At 46.8% G+C, this 26,975-nt stretch overlaps 1 protein-coding gene across 1 annotated transcript; it reads left to right on the forward strand.

The window, feature by feature from the left end:
- Positions 1-147: 147 nt before the first annotated feature.
- KCTD21 (potassium channel tetramerization domain containing 21) lies at positions 148-15,311 on the forward strand. The gene is made up of 2 exons (XM_020915158.2): positions 148-227; positions 12,386-15,311. The coding sequence occupies exon 2, from the start codon at positions 12,417-12,419 to the stop codon at positions 13,197-13,199; it is 783 nt and encodes a 260-aa protein (XP_020770817.1). The 5' UTR covers positions 148-227; positions 12,386-12,416; the 3' UTR covers positions 13,200-15,311.
- Positions 15,312-26,975: the final 11,664 nt, after the last annotated feature.

The raw sequence follows: 26,975 nt of genomic DNA on the forward strand, positions 1-26,975 counted from the left end.
GGGGCGGGAGCGGGCCGGCTAACTGCAATGCCTCCCGGGAGATGGAGTTCGACGCCCGGTGCGCGGAGCTACAAAGAGCCTACTGGGGGACTACAAGTCCCAGAGACCAGCGCGCTGGTCCTGGGCTGCCACGCCCCTGGGCTGGGCTCCCGCCCTCCGCCCTCCGCCCCCCTCGCAAAGCTGCGCTGGCCGCCCGCGGAGGGGAGATTGCTGAGCCAGGGCAGGAGGTGGGTGCGGCACGGACGGGGGCGTGGGGTGCAGGGACTGCCGGCGAGGGGTCACGGACCCATCTGGGCACCTGTCCTACCGTGAGACGTCATCTAGCCCATCCTAGCCTCGCCATTCTCATCCGTGCAATGGGAATAGCAACGCCTGTGGCTGCGGGGGAGGGGATGTTAATGGGGAAGAAGGGGCGGAGCTCATGAAAGAAGCCTGGACGGATGGCGATAGTCTGAAAAGCCCGGATAATAAGGGCCGAGACTGTGGGAGGAGTCGGGTGGGTGGGTCAAGGAGGGGCGGGGTCTCTAGATAAGAAGTGGAACGCGCGTGAGATCGGAGAAGGGGCTGGGGAATGGGTGCAGAGGCCAAGGAAGCAAGCCTGAGTTGGATTGGGTGGAATGAGCCGAAAAGCGTTGGGGAGGGAGGGGTGGAGACAGATGAAAAGGATCCCTCTCTGTCCTGTAGAAGCCCAGTGTCAGCAGAGCTGATATGACTTGAGTAAGAGGGTGCCCAAATGGGCAAATGTCTATGGATGCACGGAACATCTTTTCCTTGTGACTAGAAAATAAAGAGCCCATTCTTTGAACTCGGCGTCATACATATGAGTTCATTCAACTCACACCCTGTGAAGACGTCACCATATCTGTTTACAGTTGAGGAACCTGAGGCTCAGAGGAGTAAAATGACTTGCCCCAAACCACCCAGCACTCCTTACTCTCAAGGCACTGATTTTTTCCCTGCACTGCAGGGAAGTAGAGATTTAATCTGTAGCGAATGGCAGGGAATAGATGACAAGTGTCCCGGTCCTTCACAGGTTGTGTGACAGGACCAGCTTCCTCACTGCCAACCTCCGAGGCTTATTGTTAGGATGAAATGAGGAGGTAGGTTTGAAAGCCGTTGGTTCATAAATTATCTTTCTTGTGAGGAGCAGGAAGACCGTGGAAGAGTGTTTGGGCCTGAGGAAAACCAGAAGGTGAAGCCTAAGGATGAGCCAAAAGGATGAAGGAAGATTCTGGAAGAGGGTAGAGGATGATGATGATTGTTGAGAATCTACACCAGATGAGATACTTTGCTGTGCAAGCCAGGTCAGGTGACTTCCCTTCTCCAGCCCTGTTGGTTGACTCCTTCAAAGATCCATGTGTGTCATCTGAGTCGGGAAGCACCTTCTCTGTCTGGTGAGCTCATAATGGAGCAAACAGCATTTGGGCCTTTTCGAGATAGGAGCTGGGCAAAGCAGAGCTAAAGATACAGCTGTTGGGTGTGGGGAGGCCAGGAAGGGGAGGTGGAGAGCGGTATCCCCAGATAGTCTCCAGGGCTGTGAGCCAGGCTCTTTATCTGGTGGGCTGTGTAAGGTGGGGAAGACTGCTCTAGTTTTTTGGGAGACACATCACTCACTTTGAGTGCTGTCATCCTTGAAGTTTACCTAGCTATGTTCTATGCATCCCCTACACTTTGGAAGTTCTTCTATTTACTTCCAGGTAATTACCTGGGCCTTGCCCTGTGCTTCAGATTCCAAACTGAAAATTCAAGAGGCTATTTCAAAATAGAAAGTTTTAAAAATTCAGGAGAGATTGGTAAACCTCCCTATTGGTAGATGACAGTCTGGGACTAGGAAAATGGATCTGACTAAACAGGAAGAAAGTTTTCCCCCTTCCCCTGCCTGCTGACTTCTTGGGGTACAGATCTGGGGTACAATCCCTGTCCTGACAGGGTGGCCAAGCAACTGTCTACTTAAGGAAAGTGAGCCTTGGTAAGGGGTTAGAATAAAATGCTCTGGAGATGCAAAGAAGGAAGGAATGAATTGCAGCCAATGGACCTGGCAGATGAATGGCATTTTCTTCGCAGTGCAGGCAGAGGGATAGCAGATGCCAAACTGCAGAGATAGGAGAGGGCGTGATGAGGTTGGTCTGTAAAGTAGGGATAATAATAAGCATCTTCATCTATGAAATTAACATGCATAAAGGGCTTCCCTGGTGGCTTAGTCGGTAAAAAATCCAGATCCCCTGGAGGAGGGCATGGGAACCCACCCCAGTATTCTTGCCTGGAGAATCCCCATGGACAGAGGAGTCTGGTGGGCTGCAGTTCATGGGGTCTCAGAGTGGGACACGTCTGAGCAACTAAGCACACGCAAAGTGCATAGCATAGTAGTAACTGCTTGGTAAACATCAGCCATTATTATTACTGCTGCTGCTGTTAGGATCACCATCATGTGCCCAAGAACTGGTCTAGGGCCACACAGCTAATGAAGTAGCAGAGCCTGATTCAAATGCCGGCCCAGGTGACACCAAAGCCCATGCACTTTCCTCTTCCCACAAACATCTGTGAGGCCCAAAAGTGGCCCCTCTTTGTTAACATTCTTGGTAAACCATCACAGGAGTTTCTTTTCTACGGTAGTACCAGAGACTGGGTTCAGAAGGAAGCAGGGGAAATAAGGCCTAAACAGCCATCTTCTCCCAGCCTGGATCTCAGCATGGAGACAGGCAGGCCTAATTTTGTGGTTCCTGTGGGCAGTTTAGTCTAGTAGGAAGACCACTTGGATATACATTCAGTTGCCCTCCACCAACTGTGGGCTATTTTAGCTTAGCCCTGGTTGGCTTCTTCATCCTCCAGAGCACTAAGACGTCAGGAGAAGATCATGAGATGCTAATGCTTCTTAGTAGTAGTAATAACATCTAATATTTATGGAATCTGGCTATTTACTAGGGCCAGGCACTCTGACTGGAACTTTACATCTGTAGTCGCAGGAGAGAAGTGCTCTTTTCTTCCCTCTTCCTTCAAAATAAAAATATTCTTAGAATTTTTAAGCCTACAGAAACGTTGAAGGAATAGCCTTTCACTGGTGCACCGATTCACACTTGACAATTTTGTTGTTACACACGTACACTTTTTGCTAAACTACTGAAAATTACAGATGTCTTGACACTTGACCCCTAAATTCTTCAGCATGTTATCTCCTAACATTCTGCACCATAACCATAAGACCATTTTCATACCTAAGTAAAATAGCAAGAACTCTATCATCTACTAAATAGTTGAGATTCAAATTTCTCCAACTGTCAAAAATTATCTCATTTTTTTTAATCAGATGCAGTCAAGATTTCATTCATTCATTGCATTTAATTATATCTCTTTAAGCAGCTCATTTAATCAGGATAGAGCCCCTCTACCTGTTTAAATTTATTTTAGCAATAATTAGGTTCAACTTGCTTTTTTATTTCTTTTCTGGCCATGTTGTGTACTTATTATTGCATCACATTAGGAGGCATATGATATCAGAATCCTACTCTCCTACCCATGAATGCTAAGTTTGATTATTGGATAAGGTCATAACAGCCTGATCTTTCCATAAAAGGTTAAGTTTTTCCCTCTTGTAACTAGTAAGTGGGCTTCCCAGCTGTGCAGTGGTAAAGAATCCCCCTGCCAATGCAGAAGATACAAGAGACATGGGTTCAATCCCTGGGTTGGAAAGACCTCCCTGAGTAGGAAATGGCAACCCACTCCAGTATTTTTGCCTGGAAAATCCCATGGACAGGCAGGCTACTGTCCATGGGGTCGCAAAGAGTCAGACACAACTTAACAACTAAACAAGAAAAACAAATTATGATCTGATATTTGTATATATTGTGGAATGATCACATAGTTACGAAAAATTTTTTTTCTTGTGATGACAACTTTTGAGATCTGCGTTCTTTTGACTTGATCACATTAACCTTTGATGTCTTCTTTGCTGTCTGGAAAGAGATGTTCCAGGTTCACCTTGAACTTTTCCTGTCAAAGTCCTGGAATCACCAGTTTCGCCAGGAAACCTTGGTTTCTTTTTGTAGGGGTTAAGGTTTAAAAACCAACATCTGGGGTCAGGTGTGCTCATTGCTACTTGGGATATCATTTCTAGACTCTGAGCAGAGCTGAGACATGATAGATGTATAGATGGATGGATGGATAAAAAGATAAATAATTATCAATGCCTTGTAGATTGATTGTTAAAACAGCTGGTCCTCAGTGTGTAGGAGGAGTAGATTGCATGTAAAATACCTTCAATATGGAGGCTTAGTGGGCAATAATGTAGGGAATTGCACAGAAAGAGCCCTTGCTTGTTCTAAGGCTCTGTTAGTGTGTGGGCTATTAACTAGGACCTCTGCATCTGGGTTCAGTTTCTTGTTCAGGACCCGGGTTAGAGAAGACCCTAGGCTGCCTCCAAAAGTCTTCTGATCAGTGTCCAAACCTGGAACCTCCCAGAGGCCATGACTCAGAGGTCAAGAATGGACACAGAGCTCTGGGCCAGGGATTCATTCTCACTGCGTCTGTGAAATAAAGATAATGTGATCTGTCTTGCCTGCATCCCAGAGTTGTTGTAAGGATCAATATCTATTTTTTTTTAATTGCTAATCAGTCTTTTCAACATGTGTATTACAAAATTCCTTCCCCTTTTCATTGGCTGAACACTACAGTTTGAAATGTCATTGCCTTACAGTCTGATTTCATAACATTACACTAAGATATACTTTTTCAAATACTCTTTTAGGTTATCACCAATTTTTCCAAAATAAGATTTTAATCTTTTATTTTAATCTTTTTTTTTAATCTTTTGAAAAAATACTTTTAGGAGTGGGATTAGAATAGCATAACAACTGTAATTAATTTTTAAGTGGTGTGAAAGTGTTAGTCGCTCAGTCACGTCTAACTCTTTGCAACCCCATAGACTATAGCCCGCCAGGCTCCTCTGCCCATGGAGTTCTCCAGGCAAGAATACTGGAGTGGATTGCTACTCCCTTCTCCAGGGGATCTTCCCAGCCCAGGGATTGAACCTGGGTCTCCCGCCTTGGGGGCAGATCTCCTGTCTGAGCCACCAGGGGAGAACGGCTTTAAGATACGGCCTCTCATCACAGGCCTCGATTTATTCAAGTCCTGTTTATGCTTCTTAATAAAGAACCATATGCTGCTTTGTTTTTGAAAGGAGCACAGTGGTTTTTTAAGATGGGTGTAATTTTTTTAAAAAAATATTTACTTACCTGCCTGCAGGCCTGATCCATGGGATCTTTCATTGCAGTGCATGGACTTTCTCGTTGCATGGGATCTTAGTTCCCCAACCAGGGATCAAACCCACTACAAGGTGGGTTCTTAACTACTAGACCACCAGGAAAGTCCCTGGGCCGCACAGGCTTTGAAGAGAGGCCTCACTTGGAGTTCTGGCTCTGCTACCGCTAGCTGTGTGATCTTAAGCAGCTGTCTTCACTGTTCTGTGCTTCAGTTTTATAATCCAGAAAATAGAGATAATAATTGTACCTACCTCACAGCCTCAATGTGGTGTTGCAGTGAGATAATCTACAGGAAAATGCCTCACATAGCTCAGGGCATATCCTCAGAGCTCAGGAAATGTTGATTCTCTGCACACTCACTGGTCGTGCATGTCAGAATCAAAATGAGGTGGCAGGTATGAGTGCACCTGGTGAGAGGTAGGAGAGGACAAGTGCCACAGCTCTGCAGGGGGGTTGACTGCTGAATTCCCAAGGTCATTCAGACCATGGCAGTCAGACGGGCCTGGGCTTGAATCCTGACTCTGCCGCAAATTTCTCTGGGCAAATCACCTGCCTCTTAGAGCCTCAGATTCTCATTTATGAAGTGGAGATAATGCTTTCCTCAAAGGAAGTTACAAGGGTTAACTGAGCTAATGTGTCTAAGACACCTAGCAAGTACCTAATAAGTACTCACCAGGCAGTAGCTGTGTCTCTTGGGAGACCTGCGGGAATGGTTTTAAAGGACATAGTTTTAAAGGAGGACTCTAGAGCAACATCTTAACTGCCCTTCCTTACAGGACACCCACTCTCAAAGAATTCTATTTCCTTTGTTACAATCAGAGGTTGCAGCCAGGTGATTTTCAGGCTCTATACTGGGATTACCCTTCACATGGTACCAGGTTGGGCCTTAAGATCCACTACCCCTCATTTGGGCCACAGACCCATTTCAGGGAGGAGAGAATTCCAGCCACCTCCCAAGTTCCCAGGCCCCCTGACCTTCCCTGCCCAGGCAGATGGTCCGAGGATTCGCCTGGCATAATTTTCTGGTTTTCTCAGAGAGGGAAATGGGTTAATCTTTTTTCTTGATTCTTTTCGAGTCAAGAGGCAGACTTGGAAATTCTCCTGTTTAAGAAAAATTATTTGTTCAGACACAGTGGTGGAGTTTCTTTTATCTCCTGTTTCGTGGTTCGGTTTATAACTCTCATTCATCTTTTCTAATCTGGCTTTTAAAAAAACCTGGCTTTTTGTGTTTTGTTGCTTTGTCATTAGGGATTATGGGTTGCTATTGAAATAGCAGGGTTTAGACTTGTGGTGTGTCAGCTATAGAGGGGCTCCCGGCCATCCAGGATCCAATCCCTGTATCCTCAGATGTGAGTGGGCAGAGTCCCAGGCCAGCCACAGGCCAGCTGCCGAAAGACCTACCCCAGTCCGATCTGGGCAGAGAATAAGGGAATGTGCACCTTCCACTCATGTTAGGGCCTCGGGGGGGACGGGGAAATGGTGAGAGGTGTTGGACTCGAACCAACCTGAATTCGGATCACAGCTCCTCCAGTGACTAGCTCTGTAACCTGGAGCAATCTCTTAACCTTCCTGAGCCTTGGTTTCCTCATCTGTAAAATAGAAATAATAGCATCTGTCTGACAGAGTGCTTGTATAGACACCAAGTGAGGTAATGCAGGTAAAGAATCAGCACAGTAGTATCATTCTCTATACCTCTCTATATAGTTTTGTTAAAAATAAATAAAATGCTACTGTGTGTTAGCCAAAGCATTATAAAAGCAGGAAGTGTGTGCTCAGCAGGTGGTAGCTCCTGTCTTGCCAAGCAGCCGCCTAGCACTATTTTAAAAGGCTGCTTCAGGGATTCTCAAACTTGTGGAATCTATGAAACAGGCTTTTGTTGCTGTTCCAGCTGTCAGCAGCCTGTGCAGGGGAAAGAGAGTGAGCGTTCCACTCCCTGGCCGTGAGTCCTGGGCAAGTCCTCAGTCTCCTGAGTCTCTTATTTCCTATCTGCCTAATGGAACGATGCCTGCTTTGTAGAACTGCTATATGAATTAAAAGGGCTGGTGGGCATAAAGGCCTAGGATGCAGTAGAATGCTCAGTACACGTTCATTCCTTCCTCCCTCAGCCCCTCCTCCACGTACCCCCAGCACCTTCCGTGTGCTAGACAGTGAACACACGGGGGCAGGAGCTGGGTCACTGCTGTCACAGAGATCACAAACTAGGCAGCGGTTTTCACAGACAACTTTTATCATAACCCATGTTATGAAGGTACACTTTATATCACATTCCAGTTCCCCCCCCCACACACACACACAAATGAAACAAAAGTTTCACAACAATATATATAAAACTGGTTATAACCCAGTGTATTATATTATTCATGACACAATCACAATCTTGGTTTTTTCCCAGTTTATGAAGACATAATTTATGTGCAGTAAAAGTCACCCTTTTTAGGTGTACAGTTACATGAATTTCTATAATCTTTATACAGTCATGTGACTACCACTACATCAAGATATCGAATATTTCTGTCACTCCAGAATATTCCTCTAGTCTCTTTGTAGCCAGTCTTATCCCCAGCCTCTCCAATTACTGATCTGACTTCTGTGTCTGTAGTTTTGTCTTTTCCCGAATGTTGTATAAATAAAATCAAACACCATGTGACCTTTTGAGGCTGACTTCCTCCACTTAATAGGATGCTTTTAGGATTCTTCTGTGTTGTGTGTCAGTAGCGAGTTGGCTTGTATTGCTGAGTCACAGTCCATCTTTCTGTGACCTCTTTTGAGTTAATTTTTCATCTGTGTTGTGAGATATGAGTTGAGGTTCTTTTTGTGCATATCGATGTCCAGTGATCTTCACCTTGGGAGAGCCAGGGAAGAGGGCCAAATGCAAGGCAGATCAATTCATGATTGATTACATGATGGAATGGTGGGCTGTGCGAGGGACCAGAAGCCCCAAGAGGAGAGCTGGCAAAGTGGAGGTTTGGGGATAGATCAAGGCAGTGACGCATAGGCTGAACGCAGAGAAAGTGGAAAAATTGAAGAAGGGTGGTATAAGGAGAGCAAAGGCATGCAGGGGAGGGTGGATGCCGTGGTGTCAGGACGGCCGGAGCACAGAGTGTGGGGAGAGGCGGGGTCAAAGGTGAGATTGGACTGCACACAGTAGTCAGAGCAGGCAGCCCTGCTTCAGGAAAATCAGCCTGCGCACTGAAATGGCAGGTGGGCAGAAAGGAGGCAGGGAGCCACGTGAGGATGTTGGGGGAGCGGGGGTGAACCCTGAGTTCCAGGAGTTCCTACAGGGACAGGTTCAAGGAGACAGTCGAGAAAGTTGTCAGGGATGCTGAGTCAGGGCTGCCTGTGAGCTCACGCAGATGGGTGGCTGAGAAGAAGTCACCGCAGGATCTGGGGAGGAGGAACTCTTTGTGAGGCTTCTGGTATCCACAGAAAATCCAGGTGGTCATGTCTAAGAGGCAGCTGGGTCCACAGTGGGGCTGAAGCTCAGTGGTGAAACCCCCCCGCCACCCTCTGTGAAGCTGCTCGGCCTTGGGATGCCAGCTCCTGCCCCCTTGTGTCGTCGTGGCTCTCAGACCGAGCCTGTGGACTTGCCAGGGTGGGCACCAGGCAATGTGACTAGGAAATAGGGGCTGGAAGGGCTGACTTCTGTGATTCCTAAGTCTGTGGAGAAGAGCAGAGGGAGCCCCCTAGTCTGGGGTCAGAAGACCTACCTTCTGTTTTTTTCAATTGGAGGATAATTGCTTTACGACATTGTGTTGGTCTCTGCCATATAGCAACACGAATCAGCCATGGGTATACACATATCCCCTCCCTCCCACCTCCCACCCCAGAGCACCAGGCTGAGCTCCCTGCGCTGTATGGAAACTTCCCATCAGCTGTCTATTTTACATATGGTAACATGTATTTCAGTGCTACTCTCTCTACTCATCCCACCCTCTCCTTCCCCCATTGTGTCCAGAAGTCTGTTCTATGTCTGAGTCTGTATTCCAGGGGTCAGAAGACCTCCTTCTAACCAGCCTCAGCCCAGACTGCAACTCCCGGAGCTGCCCTGGATGAATGACCAGGAGCCGCATAGCAGGGCGCCGGGGCAGGAAGGCGGGTGCTCTCTTGCTTTGCATGCAGAAAAATAGGACTTTGGGTCCCCATTCAAGGACCCCCAGTATGCTCTGTGGCACCTGATTGTCCTCCCCACCTGCTTTGAGCTCTTCAGAACTGATGTACTTAGGAGATATGGGGTTTGCAGCCCAGAGAATTGTCAGGAAAGACAGCACAGCTTCTCTGCCGCGCTGAAGCCTGCTCTTTCCTTTCTGTGGAGCTCAGCCACTTCACAGAGCCTGGGCCTTAAAGAGAAAGACTGGAAAGTAGAAGGTGCAGGTTACTATCTAAAAAGAAAAGGAGATGCTGGAATGAGAAAGCAGGTAGCCCACTCCTGGGTCCAGCTCCTGCCTACACCCCCTGGAGGGAAAATTGGTCAGACTCAGGCCCCAGGCCAAGCATAGGCCTCAGCTGCAAGTCTCAGCACCATGGTAACCGCCCCTTCCTAGGAGCCCTCCCCCACCCTTCTCTGTTGGACACCCCCCTTCCCCCCACCCCACCCCCGCCCACCACCACCGTCTCGCAGCCCATCTGCTCCAGGCTTCTGCTGATGATTTTGTAACTTCATCATGGGCTTGTTTCTCTTCAGACACTCCAGATGGTTAATGCCTTTCTGCAGTATCAAAGTGCCCCGTTGGACAGGGACAGAATCACTCCCACCCCCACCCCGCCAAAGGATTGGGTGGGGCAGCCAAGAGTCCTCCACACCCAGCGTAGCCACCACCCTCTCGAGTAAAGGGGTCTCAGTCAGCCGGGACTTCCCTGGTGGCTCAGATGGTAAGGAATCTGCTGGGAGGGGGATCGGGATGGGGAACACATGTAAATCCATGGCTGATTCATGTCAATGTATGACAGAAACCACTACAATATTGTAATTAGCCTCCAACTAATAAAAATAAATGGAAAAAAAAGAAAAAAAGAAAAAGAATCTGTATGAATCTAAAAAAAAAAAAGAATCTGCTTGCTCTATGGGAGACCCAGGTTCAATACCTGAATCCGGAAGATCCCCTGGAGAAGGGAATGGCCACCCACTCCAGTATTCTTGCCTAGAGAATCCCCATGGACAGAGGAGTCTGGTGGGGCAAATAGTCCATGGGGTCGCCAAGAGTCAGACTCGACTGAGTGACTCACAGGTTCACAGTGCTGCCAGCCTCCTCAGAAGGCAGATGTTTGGTGACAACTGCCCTGGCCCACTTGCTACCCCTGCTGGGTGATTTTGAGGAAAGTCCCCCGCTTGGACCTCAGTTTTCCCATCTGGACAGTAAACGTGCCAGAATTCATTCCAGACCTACTCCTGCAGCTCTTGGTACATTGTTCTTCCTTTTTTCCATCCTTCGTTCCTTCCTTTTATTTTATTCTTTATTATTGAGGTAGAGTTGATTTACAATGTTAGTTTTGGGTTTGCAGCATAGCAACTCAGGGTTTTTATAATTATACACCATTTAACGTTATTATGAAATATCAGCTGTAGTCACTGTGATGTAGCTGGTCATTTTCCTGGTCACTGCCTGTTGCGGTCTCCTCTGCCAGCTTGGGCTCTTCTCAGGGGCAGCACTGGGACTGATTCCTATCTGTGCCCCCACACCCAACATTAGGGAAAGATTCCTGGATTCTCTGCACAAGTTGACTGCTGGGAAGGTATCATGTTAGGAGCAAAAACACTACATCCCCTGATTTCTAGACCCTTAAAGAAAAGTTAGAATCCAAGATTTCAGGTTGAAGGAGACTCGCCAGCCATGGACACTAGAGGCTGTGCAGTCAGTGGGGGGATAGTGGGGGAGAGTTGTTACAGAGTGGGTAAAGAGCCCTCAGGAAGGGCGCTTGGTGGCAGAGGCCCACATCCACACTAACCACAAAGCAAGGTTCAGAGGAGCCTGGGGTTCCATCATGGTAGGAAAGGGCAGGCCTTCAGGAGCCAAGGGCATCTTCATGGCCAGGCAGGTCATCATGGGAGGGTGAGAATTCAGAAGGAGCATCACTGGGAGCCCAGAGGGCTGAGTGACCCATTGAGGGCCTGGAAGATAGATGGAAGTGGTACTAATCACAGCCATTTGTTGTGCATTCTTTTAGACAGAAAAATAAAATAAGAAGGCAACAATGATACCGCAGGAGGAGAACGGGGCTTGGAGTTCTACACCTCAGAACATTTGTTAAGTACCAAGAATGGCCCACTAGTCGGCTAGTAAGCGTGAATACATTTTTCTGTCTCGTATAAAGGCAGCTGGGCTTGAATCCTGCAGGACACTTCACCACTGTAAGCTTGGGGAGTGAATCCTGGCAGTTTTCCTCATAGTGGGGATGATTGGTGATACTGTGTATGTCAAAGGATAGTGTGTAAGCAAATGTACGTAAGAGCAGCCGGCATAGCATTAAGTCCAGGCTCATTTTCTGCCTTTCGTTAGACCAGTGGTTCTAAGTCCTAACTGAACATTTAGAATCAGCTTTTAAAATGTATCAGTGCTGGGGCCACATGCCACACCAATTAAAACAGTCTCTGGAGGGTGGGACCCAGGCTTCCGTTTTTCCTTTTCATTTCTTTCTTTCTTTTTTAACTCCCTTAGACAGTGTGACAATTATTACCCATCGTTTGTTGAATTATTCATTCATTTCAACTCTAAGGACATAGAATAAGAAATTTAGAACAGTGACTACCCAGATGTTATGGATTGGATGTTTGTGTCCCCCAGAATTCATACATTGAAATCCCAACTTCCAATAGGGTGGCATAAGGTGGTAGAGCCTTTGGAAGATTAGGTCATGAGGGCTCCACCTTCATGAACAAGATTACTGTCCTTATAAAAGAGACTCCAGAGATCTCTCTTGCCCCTTCTCCATATTAGAACATAGTGAGAAGACAGCCCTCATCAGACACCAAATCTGCCTCTACCGTGACCTTCAACTTCCCAGCCTCCAGAATATGAGAAATAAATGTTTGTTACTTAAGCCACCCAGTCTCTACAGTATTTTGTTATAGCCCCAAAAAACTAAGACATCAGATATGGTTGGGTAATGGTCATTTCTTTCTTTTTTCTCTGTAGGACTATTTTTCTGCACCCCAGCCTTCCTGCCATGTCTGACCCCATCACACTCAATGTTGGGGGGAAGCTCTATACAACCTCACTGGCAACCCTGACCAGCTTCCCTGACTCTATGTTGGGCGCCATGTTCAGCGGGAAGATGCCCACCAAGAGGGACAGCCAGGGCAACTGCTTCATTGACCGTGACGGCAAAGTGTTCCGCTACATCCTCAACTTCCTCCGAACCTCCCACCTAGACTTGCCCGAGGACTTCCAGGAGATGGGCCTGCTGCGCAGGGAGGCCGACTTCTATCAGGTGCAACCCCTGATTGAGGCCCTGCAGGAGAAGGAGGTGGAGCTGTCCAAGGCCGAGAAGAACGCCATGCTCAACATCACGCTGAACCAGCGTGTGCAGACGGTCCACTTCACCGTGCGTGAGGCACCCCAGATCTACAGCCTCTCCTCTTCCAGCATGGAGGTCTTCAACGCCAACATCTTCAGCACCTCGTGCCTCTTCCTCAAGCTCCTCGGCTCCAGGCTCTTCTACTGCTCCAATGGCAACCTCTCCTCCATCGCCAGCCACCTGCAAGACCCCAACCACCTCACTCTGGACTGGGTGGCCAACGTGGAGGGCCTGCCAGAGGAGGAGTACACCAAGCAGAACCTCAAGAGGCTCTGGGTGGTGCCAGCCAACAAGCAGATCAACAGCTTCCAGGTCTTTGTGGAGGAGGTGCTCAAGATCGCTCTGAGTGATGGCTTCTGCATCGACTCGTCTCACCCACATGCTGTGGATTTTATGAACAATAAGATTATTCGATTAATACGGTACAGGTAAAAGGACCCCAGCAACACTGGACGGGGTCTTCCCAAAGCCAGGATGTTGGAGAGTGTCTCACTCGCGGTGTGAGGCAGGGTACCATACTAATCTGCATTAATCGCATAGCAGGACTTGATTCTACCCACCCCACCCCCACGATGCAGTCCACCTGTAGGAATCCATGTGTCCTCTTGACACAGCCATCTTTTTCCTTGCCGCTTTGAGCTGGAGATGGGCAGTTTGCTGTAAGTGAAGTCTGCCATCATGTCCTACAGGAGGCCATAGGACTTCCTGGCTAGATAGAGAACAGCACTTTTCCCTTGGACTCCAGCTCTCTCTCAACCATGAGGCACTGCCTGCAGCCGTTCCTTTGGTAGAGAGGGTGGAGTGAGAACAAGAGGCTCCCTCTGGTTTCTCAGGAAAGAAAGTCCCCAGAGATTCCCATCCTGCCTGCCCCTCCATCCCTGGGATGTGGCCAGGACCTGGGGCTTGCTTGGCTGGCTTGGAAGTGAAGTAGGTAGTGGGGGGCAGGATTTGAGCTGGCCCGGCATAGAGGAAAGAGTCTTCAGGCAGTGTTCAGAAGATGGGGCTGTCCCTCTTGACGGGGCCAAATCTAGGCATTTGGGGATTCCTGGCTTCAGAAATGAGCTGCTAATCCCTGTGAAGATTTGAAAGTATTTGGAGCCAGCACAGTGAAGGGCACTTCATAATGTGGCCTGATCCCTGACTTCTTTCTCCAAGAATTTGAAGTGTCATTGAAACAGACCTTTTAAACAAATATATTATGCACTCTCAGGGTTGGAAAATAATTGAACAGTCATTTAGTGCTCTCCCACCCCAAGTACACCCCAGCGCATTTGAGGCTGAGGGATTTTCCCCAGTACCTTCAGGAGATCAACTATCTCTGTTTGCGTACTCTCAGCAACAGAACGTCCGTCATCCCCACGGCCAGCCCCTGTCATGGTTGGCTGTTAGAAAGTCCTTCCTTATCTTGAGCTGAATTCTGTCCTCCCACAACCATTTTCTGTTCCTGGTAGACCTTTCTTCTCACCCAAATGTCTATTTTCTTTCCCAGAATAGTCACTTTGAGAGGCCACATACCTATTCTGAAAATATTACTACTTGGGATTAGTAGGATTCCCCTTGGGATTTGTCTTCAAAACCAAGGTTAGCCCCCTGACATTCCCTGTAAGTCATCCCTCTTTTTTACGGCTTCACTTTGTTTATGACCCTCCCTCCTCACCAGACATGACCCTGCATAGCTTTTGACCATCTTCTGGTAAGTTTGAAGATTGCTGCCCCGAAGGAAGGAGACCAGGGTCTCGGCAATGTGTAGCAAGGAGCCCAGGAGTGGTCTGAACCATAACACTGCCCTTGGAGGAAGTGTCCAGCCCCTATAGCACTGCTCTGAGGGATGTGGTACTGTTGCTGTGCCTGTTGACATCCTTGGGGTGAGACCCAGGGCAAGACACCCTGAGCCACCATTTCCCAGGGGTGATAAGCAGTGCAGGTCTCAAAACTGCATGTTATGATTCACCCCTGGAATGAGGGTGACCTTGGAAGTCCCACAGCCCTCCCCACTAGGCAGGGGCCCTCAGACAAAGCCAGAGACGCCTGGTGCCACGGGTACCCCAGGGAATGGGCTGAGGACAGAGCTTGTGTGCCCGGCTGTGGGAAAGGCCACATCCTTTAAGTAAAAAGGTCTCCCCCCCTCACCCCGTACAGTGGGACCCCTGAGACTCATAACTGTCCCAGCCACCAGACTATTGGTATTTGGGAAAGCCACTCAGAAGAACCCAGTTTAGACCAGCCAGCAGAAGCTGTGACCACAGCAGAACAGTTTAGAAATTTCATAAATCACTGCTGTCCCATGTTCCTTTTCATAAAAATTCTTTCTCCGTCTTTTTGGTGCTTCTTAATTCAAGCAGCTTGACTTTAGAGAAAGCACAGGACCTGTGAAGCCACTAATTTGCTGTGTGACTTTATGCAAGTCACTCACCTCACTGAGCCACCTCTGTTTCATCATCTGTGAAATGGACATAACAGTAACCCATAACCCTATCTACCTCACAGGGCTGTTGTGAGGATCAAATGAAATAATGTATATGAGAATACAGTATAAATGATAAATGGTTGTTTTTATTTTGTGTCTACATATAAGGGGGAAAACCTTGGCTTTGGAATCAGGCTGAGCCAAGTCTGAATTCTGGCTCCATCGCGTGCTGTGTAAACTTGGACAAGTCCCTGGGCCTCCCTGATTTGTTTCCTTATCTGATGACAACCTCACCTCCCAGTGTTGTGTGACCTGGTTGTGTATGTGAATATTCCTAGCTAGGCCTGGCACATAGGAGCTCAATAAATGTTTGCTGTCTTAGAAGTAATGATGGATTGTTGTGCCAGAGACACCACAAGCATATAACAATTTAACAAGCCCTCTGGGGTACCTGGTATATGGGCCCTGAGGATGGGAACAGTCACAGATAAGTTCAGTGTAGAAAAGATTAGAGGGCCACACACTGGGCTTGGGAACTTAGGGAAAGCAAACTTAGTTCTCAGAAAGAGCTTAATGGATGGTCAAGCTGGGCCTCTAAGAGTAGGCTGCACTGTAACAGGAAACACCATGAGCCAAGCAGGGTGGATGAGTGTCCACTCGGGGCCATAGCAGAAGGGGAGCCACGGGCAGTGCATGCAAGGCACTCACTGAGCACACATCTCACTCTGGTGTGTGCAGCCACCTGCTTGGTGCAACAGATAATAAGCCTGCAGGCGACCCCATCCCAGAGGACCAGTCAGGGTGGGCTGGGAGGCAGGTATGTGCTTGTCTGAGCCCCTTACTGCCCTGAGCAAGACCCGATAGTGGTCAGTGATCCTAACTGGACTCAGTTTATTTAGCTTTTTTCACAGGTGAGAGCTTTGTCCCCAACTAAAGAGCACTTCTGGACACACGACGTTGTCAGCTCTCTGTTCGTTCCCTGGGCATGCAGAGGGATGGTCAGGAAGGGTGCTCAGGGGAACCCTAGGGCATTTTGGTGTGTCCATTTGGTGAGGCCACCAAACAGGGCCCCTACCTGTGGGAAGACCAACAGAGCTGTCACCTCAGGCACTGCTCCCTGAGACCTCACACCCTCAGGACCACCTGAAGCCCTTTGCTTTTATTGAAGGACAAGCTCATGATGCCAGGTTCCACCCTTGGGCCAGAGCTCCCCGTGCCGAGGTGGCCAGCCCCCTTGCCCACATCTCAGTGCCCTACACAGCCCCCCAGGCTGAGATGCAGTCACTGCTTTGTAAACTGCTGTGTGGCCTAAAGCACGGCACTTTTGTAACTGCACCTCTGTTCACCCCAAACTTCCAGTTTTGTCTCACAAATTATTCCTAAAACATGCTACTGTACGTGGGGGCATAGTCAAGGTCAGCCTTGAGCCAATTTCTCATGTGTTCAAATCACACAAAGTCTCACAGCCCGTCCATTTCCTGAACTGCAGTCTGTTCAAACTGACCGCCTGAGTCTGCCTGTGTCCCAGGGGGCTCAGGGTTGGTGGGGCGTTGGGCAGGGAAATGAGACCCCGTGATCATCTTGCAGGGCAAAACCACCTTGACAACTGGCCCAGCAGAGAGGGGCCCAGGCTCCTTCCCAGGCCTTGTGGGGTCTTGGCTCTGGCAGCTCCCTCCGTCTGTCAGGACAGCTCTGTGACCTCAGTCTCCTTCAGAACCTTCAGGACAGTGTGGCCTCAAGCAGAGAGCCATGGAGACAATCTGGCAGCATGCTTACCCCAGTCTGAGGCGAAGGGACCAAGCGGGGCCCTGAGGAGAAGAGGTGCCCTGTGGAAGCCAGAGGATCACTGAACAACCCGTAGCATCCAGGGCACCTCACCCCACAACGCAACAAGCTCAGTGGTGCCGCTGCCTAGCTCGGACTTCTGGGCAGGAAGTACACGCCCAGTCAGGTGTGTCTGACCTCACTGCCCCCTCTCCTGGTCCTCTTTCCCACCAACTTCCCTGACCCTCCCACCTCAATATATGTATTTGGTAGTATTTGTCAACATTCCAATTAATTGACAGCCCTAGAGTGTTCGAGACCTTTCTTAAGTCAAGTCCCTCCCAAAAGCCTTGGTTCTGTTTTACTGAGGTGCTGGGTAAAGGCCCAGTGGACTCACAAATCCTCTGGAGATCCTGCTGCATTGCGACATGGTTTCTCCCTCCCCAACCCCAACGAGTTCACTTGATAAGCCCATTATCGGGCTTCCCCAGTGGCTCAGTGGTAAAGAATCTGCCTGCCAATGCAGGAGACACAGATTCCATCTCTGATTTGGGAAGATCTCACATGCCAAGGAGCAACTAAGCCCATGTGCCACAACTATTGCGCCTGTGCTCTAGAGCCTGGGGGCCACGACTACTGAGCCCATGTGTTACAGCTGCTGAAGTCTGTGCCCTGAAGCCTGCGCCCTGCAACAAGGGAAGCCACCGCACTGGAAAGCCTGCGTGCCGCAACTATAGTGTGGCCCCCACTCTCCGCAACTAGAGAACAGCCAGTGTAGCAACACAAATAAATAAGACCCAGCACAACCAAAAATAAATCAATAAAATTAATAAACCCAGTCCTGAATTTGCCCTTTCGTTTGGCATCTCATAGGTTGCCAAACTTCTTGCCATCCATAGTCTGCCTTCACAAAGCAGAAGAATGACTGTGCAAGGCCATTCCACACCTCACCAGGGCTGCTGTTACTCTGCTGCCTCCATATCAGCTCATCCTTCAACACTCTGCATAAACCTTGCCTCCTTGGCTCACCAAGTAGAGTTAGTTCCAGCCCGCTTTGTACCACCCTCTATCTGGTGTGGACTTTTATCAGCATACTGCAGCTGTTCACAGGCAGTGGTATACTGGTAAATATCTAACAACTAGCTCTCAGGGAAAAGCAATGATCTGCAGCACTGGCCAATTTTCATGGTGTAAATACTCTCACCATAGTCAATTTCAAGGCACCAAAATGAAGTCATTGATCACGGGGAAAGAGAGGCACACAGTGGGCTCTGGAGAGCCTGAGGGAGCCGCCCCAGCACACATCCGTGCCTCCCACTGAACCCTGTGCTTCTGGGGGAACGGGATCTGCCTGGCTCTTTGTATCACCGGTTCCCAGCACACAGAAAGTGCTTAATGATGTTTGAGGAACCTGTGAAATAAGACATCTCCTCCTGTGAGATAAGATATCTCCACTTGTGAAATAAGACATTTTTACCATGTCTTATTACAGTAAGACAAATTTACTCAAACTCCATCTTGCTCAAAAGTCTTGCTCAAAATAAAAAAATGGGACCTAATGAAACTTAAAAGTTTTTGCACAACAAAGGAAACTATAAGCAAGGTGAAAAGACAGCCTTCAGAATGGGAGAAAATAATAGCAAATGAAGAAACAAAGGATTAATCTCAAAAATATACAAGCAACTCCTGCAGCTCAATTCCAGAAAAATAAATGACCCAATCAAAAAATGGGCCAAAGATCTAAACAGACATTTCTCCAAAGAAGACATACAGATGGCTAACAAACACATTAAAAGATGCTCAACATTACTCATTAGCAGAGAAATGCAAATCAAAACCTCAATGAGGTACCATTACACACCAGTCAGAATGGCTGCTATCCAAAAGTCTATAAGCAATAAATGCTGGAGAGGGTGTGGAGAAAAGGGAACCCTCTTACACTGTTGGTGGGAATGCAAACTAGTACAGCCGCTATGGAGAACAGTGTGGAGATTTCTTAAAAAAACTGGAAATAGAACTGCCATATGACCCAGCAATCCCACTCCTGGGCATACACACTGAGGAAACCAGATCTGAAAGAGACACGTGCACCCCAATGTTCATCGCAGCACTGTTTATAATAGCCAGGACATGGAAGCAACCTAGATGCCCATGAGCAGACGAATGGATAAGCAAGCTGTGGTACATATACACAGTGGAATATTACTCAGCTATTAAAAAGAATACATTTGAATCAGTTCTAATGAGATGGATAAAACTGGAGCCCATTACACAGAGTAAAGTAAGCCAGAAAGATAAACCCCAATACAGTATACTAACACATATGTATGGAATTTAGAAAGATGGTAACAATAACCCTACATGCAGGACAGAAAAAGAGACACATATGTATAGAACAGACTTTTGGACTCTATGGGAGAAGGCGAGGGTGGGATGATCTGAGAGAATAGCATTGAAACAAGTATAATATCAAGGGTGAAACAGACCACCAGCCCAGGTTGGATGCATGAGACAAGTGCTCAGGGCTGGTGCACTGGGAAGACCCAGAGGGATAGGATGGGGAGGAAAGTGGGAGGGGGGTTCAGGATGGGGAACACATGTAAATCCATGGATGATTCATGTCAATGTATGGCAAAAACCACTACAATACTGTAAAGTAATTAGACTCCAACTAATAAAAATAAATGAAAAAAAAAATTCTTGCTCAAACTTTTTCCTATAACACAAGAAAAAGTCCAAAGGTCCCTGGCTTTTTACAAACAGGCTTCAACCTACTTAAGAGCACAGGTTCTGGAATTAGACTGCCTGGAATCAAATCCTGGCTTTGCTACTTAATGCCTATATGACTTTCAGCAAGTTACTTAACTTCTCTGTTTCCTTGTCTGTAAAGTGATGGTGATAGTATCTACAACTCATAGTGTTGTTCCAAGGGTTTGATGAGGACTACATCTTCAGCTTTTTGAATAGGACCAGGAGTATAGTAAGTACCCTACTTACTACCATTACTTACTACCATTACTGTAAGCATTACTATCATCATCATCATCATGATTTTCTGTCCGTATCTTTTTTTTTTCATTTTCTGTTTTGGTTTTTTTTTAATTAATTAATTTTAATTGGAGGCTAATTACAATATTCTAGTGGTTTTTGCTATACATTCACATGAATCCGCCACGGGTGTACATGTGTTCCCCATCCTGAACCCCCCTCCCAGCTCCCTCCCCATCCCATCCCTCAGGATCATCACAGTGCACCAGCCCTGAGCACCCTGCCTCATGCATCGAACCTGGATTGGCGATGTATTTCACATATGATAATACACATGTTTCAGTGCTATTCTCTCAAATCATCCCACCCTCACCTTCTCCCACAGAGTCCAAAAGTCTGTTCTTTACATCTGTGTCTCTTTTGCTGTCTCACGTATAGGATCATCATTACCATCTTTCTAAATTCCATATATATATGCGTTAATATACTGTATTGGTATTTTTCTTTCTGACTTGCTTCACTCTGTATAATAGGCTCCAGTTTCATCCACTGCATTACAACTGATTCAAATGTATTCTTTTTAATGACTGAGTAATATTCCATTGTGTATATGTACCACAGCTTTCTTATCCATTCGTCTGCCGATTGACATCTAGGTTGCTTCCATGTCCTGGCTATTGTAAACAGTGTTGTGATGAACATTGGGGTGCACGTGTCTCTTTTGTCCGTATCTTTCATTGCTACCTTACTCACTCATGCCCTCAGTATCCCCTGCGCAATCTGCATGGATTTCTAACTCCTGACCTTTTGCCCGAGGCACTCCTACTGCTTGAAGCATCCCACCTTTCCTCTCCAGTGACCCAAACCCTGTCCATCCACAGTGGACGCCCGTCTCACCCTCCACCCTCTCACCGAGCCTTTCCTCCTCTGGCCTTTCAGTGCCCTCTGGTTGGCATATGCATGGGTCTGAAAATCAGATTCTCAAACCACATGGTCTGTTTCTTCACATATTCTTTTAAATGCCTAACGTATACTGACCCCAGGGTTAGGCCTCTGAGAAAGTAAAGATGAACCCTGCACATTGCTGCCTTAGGGTGTGCAGTTGGGGAGAGAGGTAAACAAATTCCAATCAGGTGGGCAGTGCTAAGGCGCCTGCTCCAGGTGGAGCAGGCCACAGAGATGGGCTAACTTCAGTGTTCATGCAGATTTACCATTTACAAAGCCATTTGCTCTCTTTTATTCATTTAATCCTCACAACAAGGCTCTGAGAGAAGAAGCAAAGGAGGGCCTTTTTTTAATAGATGAGGATGAAACGACTTGCCTGTGAACACACCGTGTTTAAGAACAGTGCCAGCACACAGTAGGTAGGTAGGTAGGTTTAGTCGCTCAGTTGTGTCCGACTCTTTGTGACCCCATGGACTGTAGCCTGCCAAGCTTCTCTGTCCATGGGCTTCTCTAAGCAAGAATACTGGAGTGGGTTGCCATTTCCTCCTCCAGGGGGTCTTCCTGACCCAGGGATCGACTTCTGGTCTCCTGCATTGCAGACAGACTCTTTACCTACTGATCCACCAGGGTGGCCAATTATAAAATTGAATTCTACGTCATTTGATTCAAGTTAAGTGGCCAAGTCAGGATGAAAACCCAGTCTGAACCCTCCTTCAAGATTAATTCCGTTCAGTTGTGAAGCCAAAAACAGAACTAGGCTTCCAGGTGCCAGGACTCTGGTCTAGGCTTTTCCACTAATGTTCCAGGTGACCTCTGGCAAATCACACCCAGTCCTGGATCAGAAAGCATCCTTGGTTGAAGACAAAAAGGTAGAGTTCAGCTCTACCAGCTAGAAGTCTCTTCCAGCCAGAGTTGGATGGAAGAATGATCCTCCTAGCTCTGGAGCTGTGTGAGCAGAGTTAAAAGTCCCTTGATGGGGTGGTCAGGGGGCTTCTGGCACTGGACTGGCCCTGCTTGTCTTCTGCCACCTTTTCATCCTGTGAACACACTCAGTGATAGAGCAGTCCTGGAATTTTTGTATCGTCCAGTGTGAAATGCTGGACGTTATTAAGTGCTTCTGGGGCTAAAACAACCAAGCAAAGTGGAGCCACTCAGAGATCACATCATACTACTAATATTCCCTTGTGCTTAGTCGCTCAGTCGTGTCCAACTCTTTGTGACCCCGTGGACTGTAGCCCACCAGGCTCCTCTGTCCATGGGGATTCTCCAGGCAAGAACACTGGAGTGGGTTGCCATGTTCTCCTCCAGGGGATCTCCCCAACCCAGGGATCAAACCCAGATCTCCCGCATTGCAGGCGGATTCTTTACCATCTGAGCACCAGGGAAGTCCAATATTCCCTTGAGTGAAGCGTGAAGCCCTAAAGCTTCTGTGAGGATAAGGTTCATTCCATTGAAACACAGCACCCCCACATCCTTAGAGGGAGAGGCAGATTAGACAAGCATTCCTGAGAGGCTTCCTTACATGCCTGCTAACAGAACAGACTGTCAAAATGTGACATTCATTGGCTATTTTGGGCATAGAATCTGAGAATGTTGTGACAGGAGGAAATTTATATCTGACCACCAAAGGTGAAGAGGAAAGAGAACTGGCTTTGGGTCAAGCAGACCAGTCCAAATGTTGGCTCTGCTGTGTGACCTTGGCAAGCAACACCATCTCTCTCAGTCTCAATGACTTCATTTAGGAAGTGGGGATAAAAATACCTGCTACCTACCTCATAGATTATAAGAATGAAATGAGGAAGTGCATGGATAGCGCCTGGCTCCCTTATCTTGGCTCTGAATTCTTTGCTCACCACACTGGAACACTGGATGGGGGGATCACTCCCAAAGCAAGGACCACCTCTCTACCTCTAGATCCCTAGCCTTCAGCACACTGCCTCCAAGGGGAGCTCCTTGGTTCACATTTGTTGAATAAATGACTGAACGCCACTGTTTTACCTATAAGGAGACAGGTTCAGAGTGGTGGAGGGACTTGCTCCATTTACACAGCCAGGGGGGACCCAGGACCCTTGACTCCCGGCCCTCTCTCTTCCATACGTCCACGCCACATCTTGCAAAGCCCTCTTTGCATATGGGAGCCTTTCTTCTTTTTTTGTTTTGGCTTTTATTTTGTTTTTTGTTTTGTTGGTTTTTTGGTGTGGTTTTTTTTGGGGGGGGTGGAGTCTTTCTTCTTTTAACATCTTGGTTGCAGAGTTAGCAGCCTTGGAACTAGAACCCAGGTCTGTCGGGCCCCAAAGCCATGAACTCACTCTATGAGGTGCACCAAAAGCTCAAGTGAGGTCTATGCTGCTTTTTAGATCTGTTCCCCAGCCATGAATTCAGCTAGTTCTGCAAGTGATGAGCATCAGTTGGGAAGGTGTCAACACCACCCTACTTCTCTGCACAAATCTGACATTGAATAATGCCAAAATCTGAGGGTGAAGGCCAAGAGACCTTGCCTGCTCCCCTTCAGTAGATTTTTCCAAAAGGAGAGAAACAAGACATACTCTCTTTCATCAATTCTAAGACATTTTTCCACATTCCAACATTTCTGAAATCAGGAGGAGACTTAACAATTGATCTTTCAATTGAGGATATTTATTCTTTTTTATTTTTTATTCTTATTTTAAAAAATATTTGTTTGGTTGCACTGGGTCTTAGCTGTGACATGTGGGATCTTTAAGTTCAGGCATGTGGGATCTAGTCCCCTGACCAGGAATTGAACCCAGGACCTCTGTATTAGGAGCAAAGAGTCTTAGCCACTGGACCACCAAGGAAGTCCCTGATGGCATTTATTCTTAAGTGGTAAAATATAAAATAAACTTGTGTCTTAAATTGTCTTAGGTAAATGAAATCCAACATTTACCAGCAGAAGCAATGGCACTGCAGGTCTACATACCCTTTTGCCTTGGCTAATTCGACCCTGGAAGCTCATTTCCTTCACTTCTGGCCCACCATCCTTATTTTACAGGTAGAGAAAATGGCCAGGGCCCCAAAGCCAATCGGTGGCAGGGCTGGGTCAACTTCCTGTGGGCTGCACCTGCTCCTCCCTCGCTCATTTGTTTTTTAATTTTTATGTATTTATTTTTGGCTAAGCCAGGTGTTTGTTGCTGCACACGGGCTTTCTTTAGTTGCAGTGAGAGAGGGCTACACTTCATTGCAGTGTGTGGATGTCTCATTGCATTGGCTTCTCTTTTTTTGGAGCGCCAGCTCTAGTTGCGGTGCACGGACATAGTTGGTGGTGGTGCATGGGCTTAGTTGCTCCGCAGAATGTGGGATCTTCCCTGACCAGGGATCAAACCCATGTCCCCTGCATTGGCAGGCAGACTCTTAACCACTGGACCACCAGCGAAGCCCAGATGTTCTTTTTAGAAAAGGAAACTTGGACAGAGGCAGACACACAAGGGAAACCGTGTGAAGACACAGGAAGAAGATGGCCACCGGCAAACCTAGGAGGGAGGTCTCCGAAGAATCCAACCCTGTTAACGCCTTTAGACTTCCAACCTCTAAAACTATGAGAAAGTAAGTTTTTGTTGTTTGAGACACCTAGGTTTTGATACATTGTAATGGTACCCTTAGCTGACTAGGTCAGTGAAGAAGCTGAGGCACAGAGAAGTAAAACAGCAAGGAAGAGGCTGAAGGAGGATTTTGCACAGAGGCAGTTGGCTTCATAACTGATGCTCCAAACTACCACTCCACCACTGAGAAGGCCCCATGGCCAGGGAATGCCTATATACCCACCAAAATAAGCTTAGTTACAGGAATTTCCTGATGGTTCAATGATTAGGACTCCACAGTTTTACTGCCAAGGGCTTGGGTCCAAGTCTTAGTTTGGGAACTAAGATCCCACAAGCCAGGTAGCACAGCCTAACAATAATAAGCATAGTTACAGTATGTCACCATTATGGAGCTATTGACTGTATTCCCCACACTGTATATTTCATACCCTGACTCACTTACTTTGCAACTGAAAGTTTATATTTCTTAATCTACCTCACCTATTTCTTTCCTTCAGCTTCCCCCCTTTCCCCACAGGCAACCCACTGTTCATTCCCTGTATCTGCAACTCTGTTTTTGTTTTGTTATCTTTGTTCATTTGTTTTGGTTTTCAGATTCCACATATAAGTGAAATCATACTGTATTTGTCCTTTTCTGTCTGCTTTATTTCATTTAGCAAAACCTCCAGGTCAATCCATGTTGTCATAAATGGCAAGATTTTATTCTTTTTGTGGCTGAGTAATATTCTATTATATATGCAAATAGATACAGATGGAGAGGTAGACCATTGTTCCATTATTCACTCATCTATTGATGGGAACTGAGGTTGTTTCCATACCTTGGTTATTATAAATGAACATAGGGGTGCACATATATTTTCTAATTAATATTTTCATTTTCTTTGGATACATAACCAGAAGTGGAATTTCTGGATCATACTGCAGTTCTATTTTTAATTTTTGGAGGAATCTCCATACTGTTTTACATGGTGAATGCACCAATGTACACTCCCACCAACAGTGCACAAGGATTCCCATTTCTCCACATCCTGTTCAACACTTGTTATGTATTGTCTATTTGATAGTAGTCATTCTATCAGGTGTGAAGTGATATCACTGTGGTTTTGATTTGGTTTTCCCTGATGAATAGTGATGTTGAGCATCTTTTCATGTGCCTGTTGGCCATCTTTGGAAATGGGGTTGTTTGCAGTTTTGATGTGGTGCTGTATGATTTGTTGGTATATTTTTGATTGTTGTTTTTTCAGTCGCTAAATTGTGTCCCACTCCTTGCAACCTCATGAACTGCAGCATGCCAGGTTTCCCTGTCCTTAACTATCTCCCAGAGCTTGGTCAAACTCATGTTTATTGAGTCAGTGATACCATCCAACCATCTCATCCTCTGTCACCCCCTTCTCCTCCTGCCCCCAATTTTTCCCAGCATCAGGGTCTTTTGCAGTTAGTCGGCTCTTCACATCAGGTGACCAAAGTACTGCAGCTTCAGTCCTTCCAATGAATATTCAGGACTGATTTCCTTTACAATTGACTGGCTGGATCTCCTTGCTGTCCAAGGGACTCTCAAGAGTCTTCTCCAGCACTACAGTTCAAAAGCATCAGTTCTTCAGCACTCAACCTTCTTTATGGTCCAACTCTCACATCCATACATGATTACTGGAAAAACCATAGCTTTGACTATATGGACCTTTGTCAGCAAAATGATGTCTCTTCTTTTTAATAGGCTGTCTAGGTTTGTCATAGTTTCCTTCCAAGGAGCAACTATCTTTTAATTTCATGGCTGCAGTCACTGCCCACAGTGATTTTGAAGCCCAGAAAAATAAAATTTGTTGCTGTTTCCATTTTTCCCATCTATTTGCCACAAAGTGATGGGATTGGATGCCATGATCTTAGTTTTTTGAATGTTGAGTTTTAAGACATCTTTTTCACTCTCCTCTTTCATCTTCATCAAAAGACTCTTTAATTCCTTTTCCCTTTCTGCCATTAGGGTGGTGTCATTTGCATATCTGAGGTTATTGATTCCATAAGCTATTTTGATTCCAACTTGTGAGTCATCCAGCCTGACATTTTGCATGACATACTCTGCATATAAGTTAAATAAGCAGGGTGACAATATACAGCCTTGATGTACCCTTTTCCCCATTTGGAACCAGTCCATTGTTCCATGTCCTGTTCTAACTGTTGCTCCTTGTCCTGCACACAGGTTTCTCAGGAGACAGGTAAGGTGATCTGGTATTCCCGTCTCTAAGAATTTTCTGTTATCTTATAATTCTGTTATCTTAAAACATAAATTATGGGAGTAGGTCTGGTTTTTACAAAGATGTATCCTGCCTGAGGACAATCTTTGGATTAAACCTTCTAGCCAACTCTGTTATCTTAAAATGTAAATTATGAGAGTGGGTCTGGTGAGGTCTTTGCAGCCTCCAGACATTCTTTGGATTCATTGGAGAGTATATAACTCCATTGCTAATACTAGCAAAGGGATACTCTTTTGCCCCCTTCTGATGCCTATGTCAGAAGTTTTCTCTATCTCCTTTATACTTTAATAAAACTTTA

Source organism: Odocoileus virginianus, chromosome 28 (assembly GCF_023699985.2).
Source record: "Odocoileus virginianus isolate 20LAN1187 ecotype Illinois chromosome 28, Ovbor_1.2, whole genome shotgun sequence".
In the NCBI taxonomy this organism is placed as follows: Eukaryota; Metazoa; Chordata; class Mammalia; order Artiodactyla; family Cervidae; genus Odocoileus; species Odocoileus virginianus.

What these genes read in the sequence shown, in the direction of transcription:
- KCTD21 (XM_020915158.2), top strand. Translation starts at nt 12,417, where the DNA reads ATGTCTGACCCCATCACACTCAATGTTGGGGGGAAGCTCTATACAACC.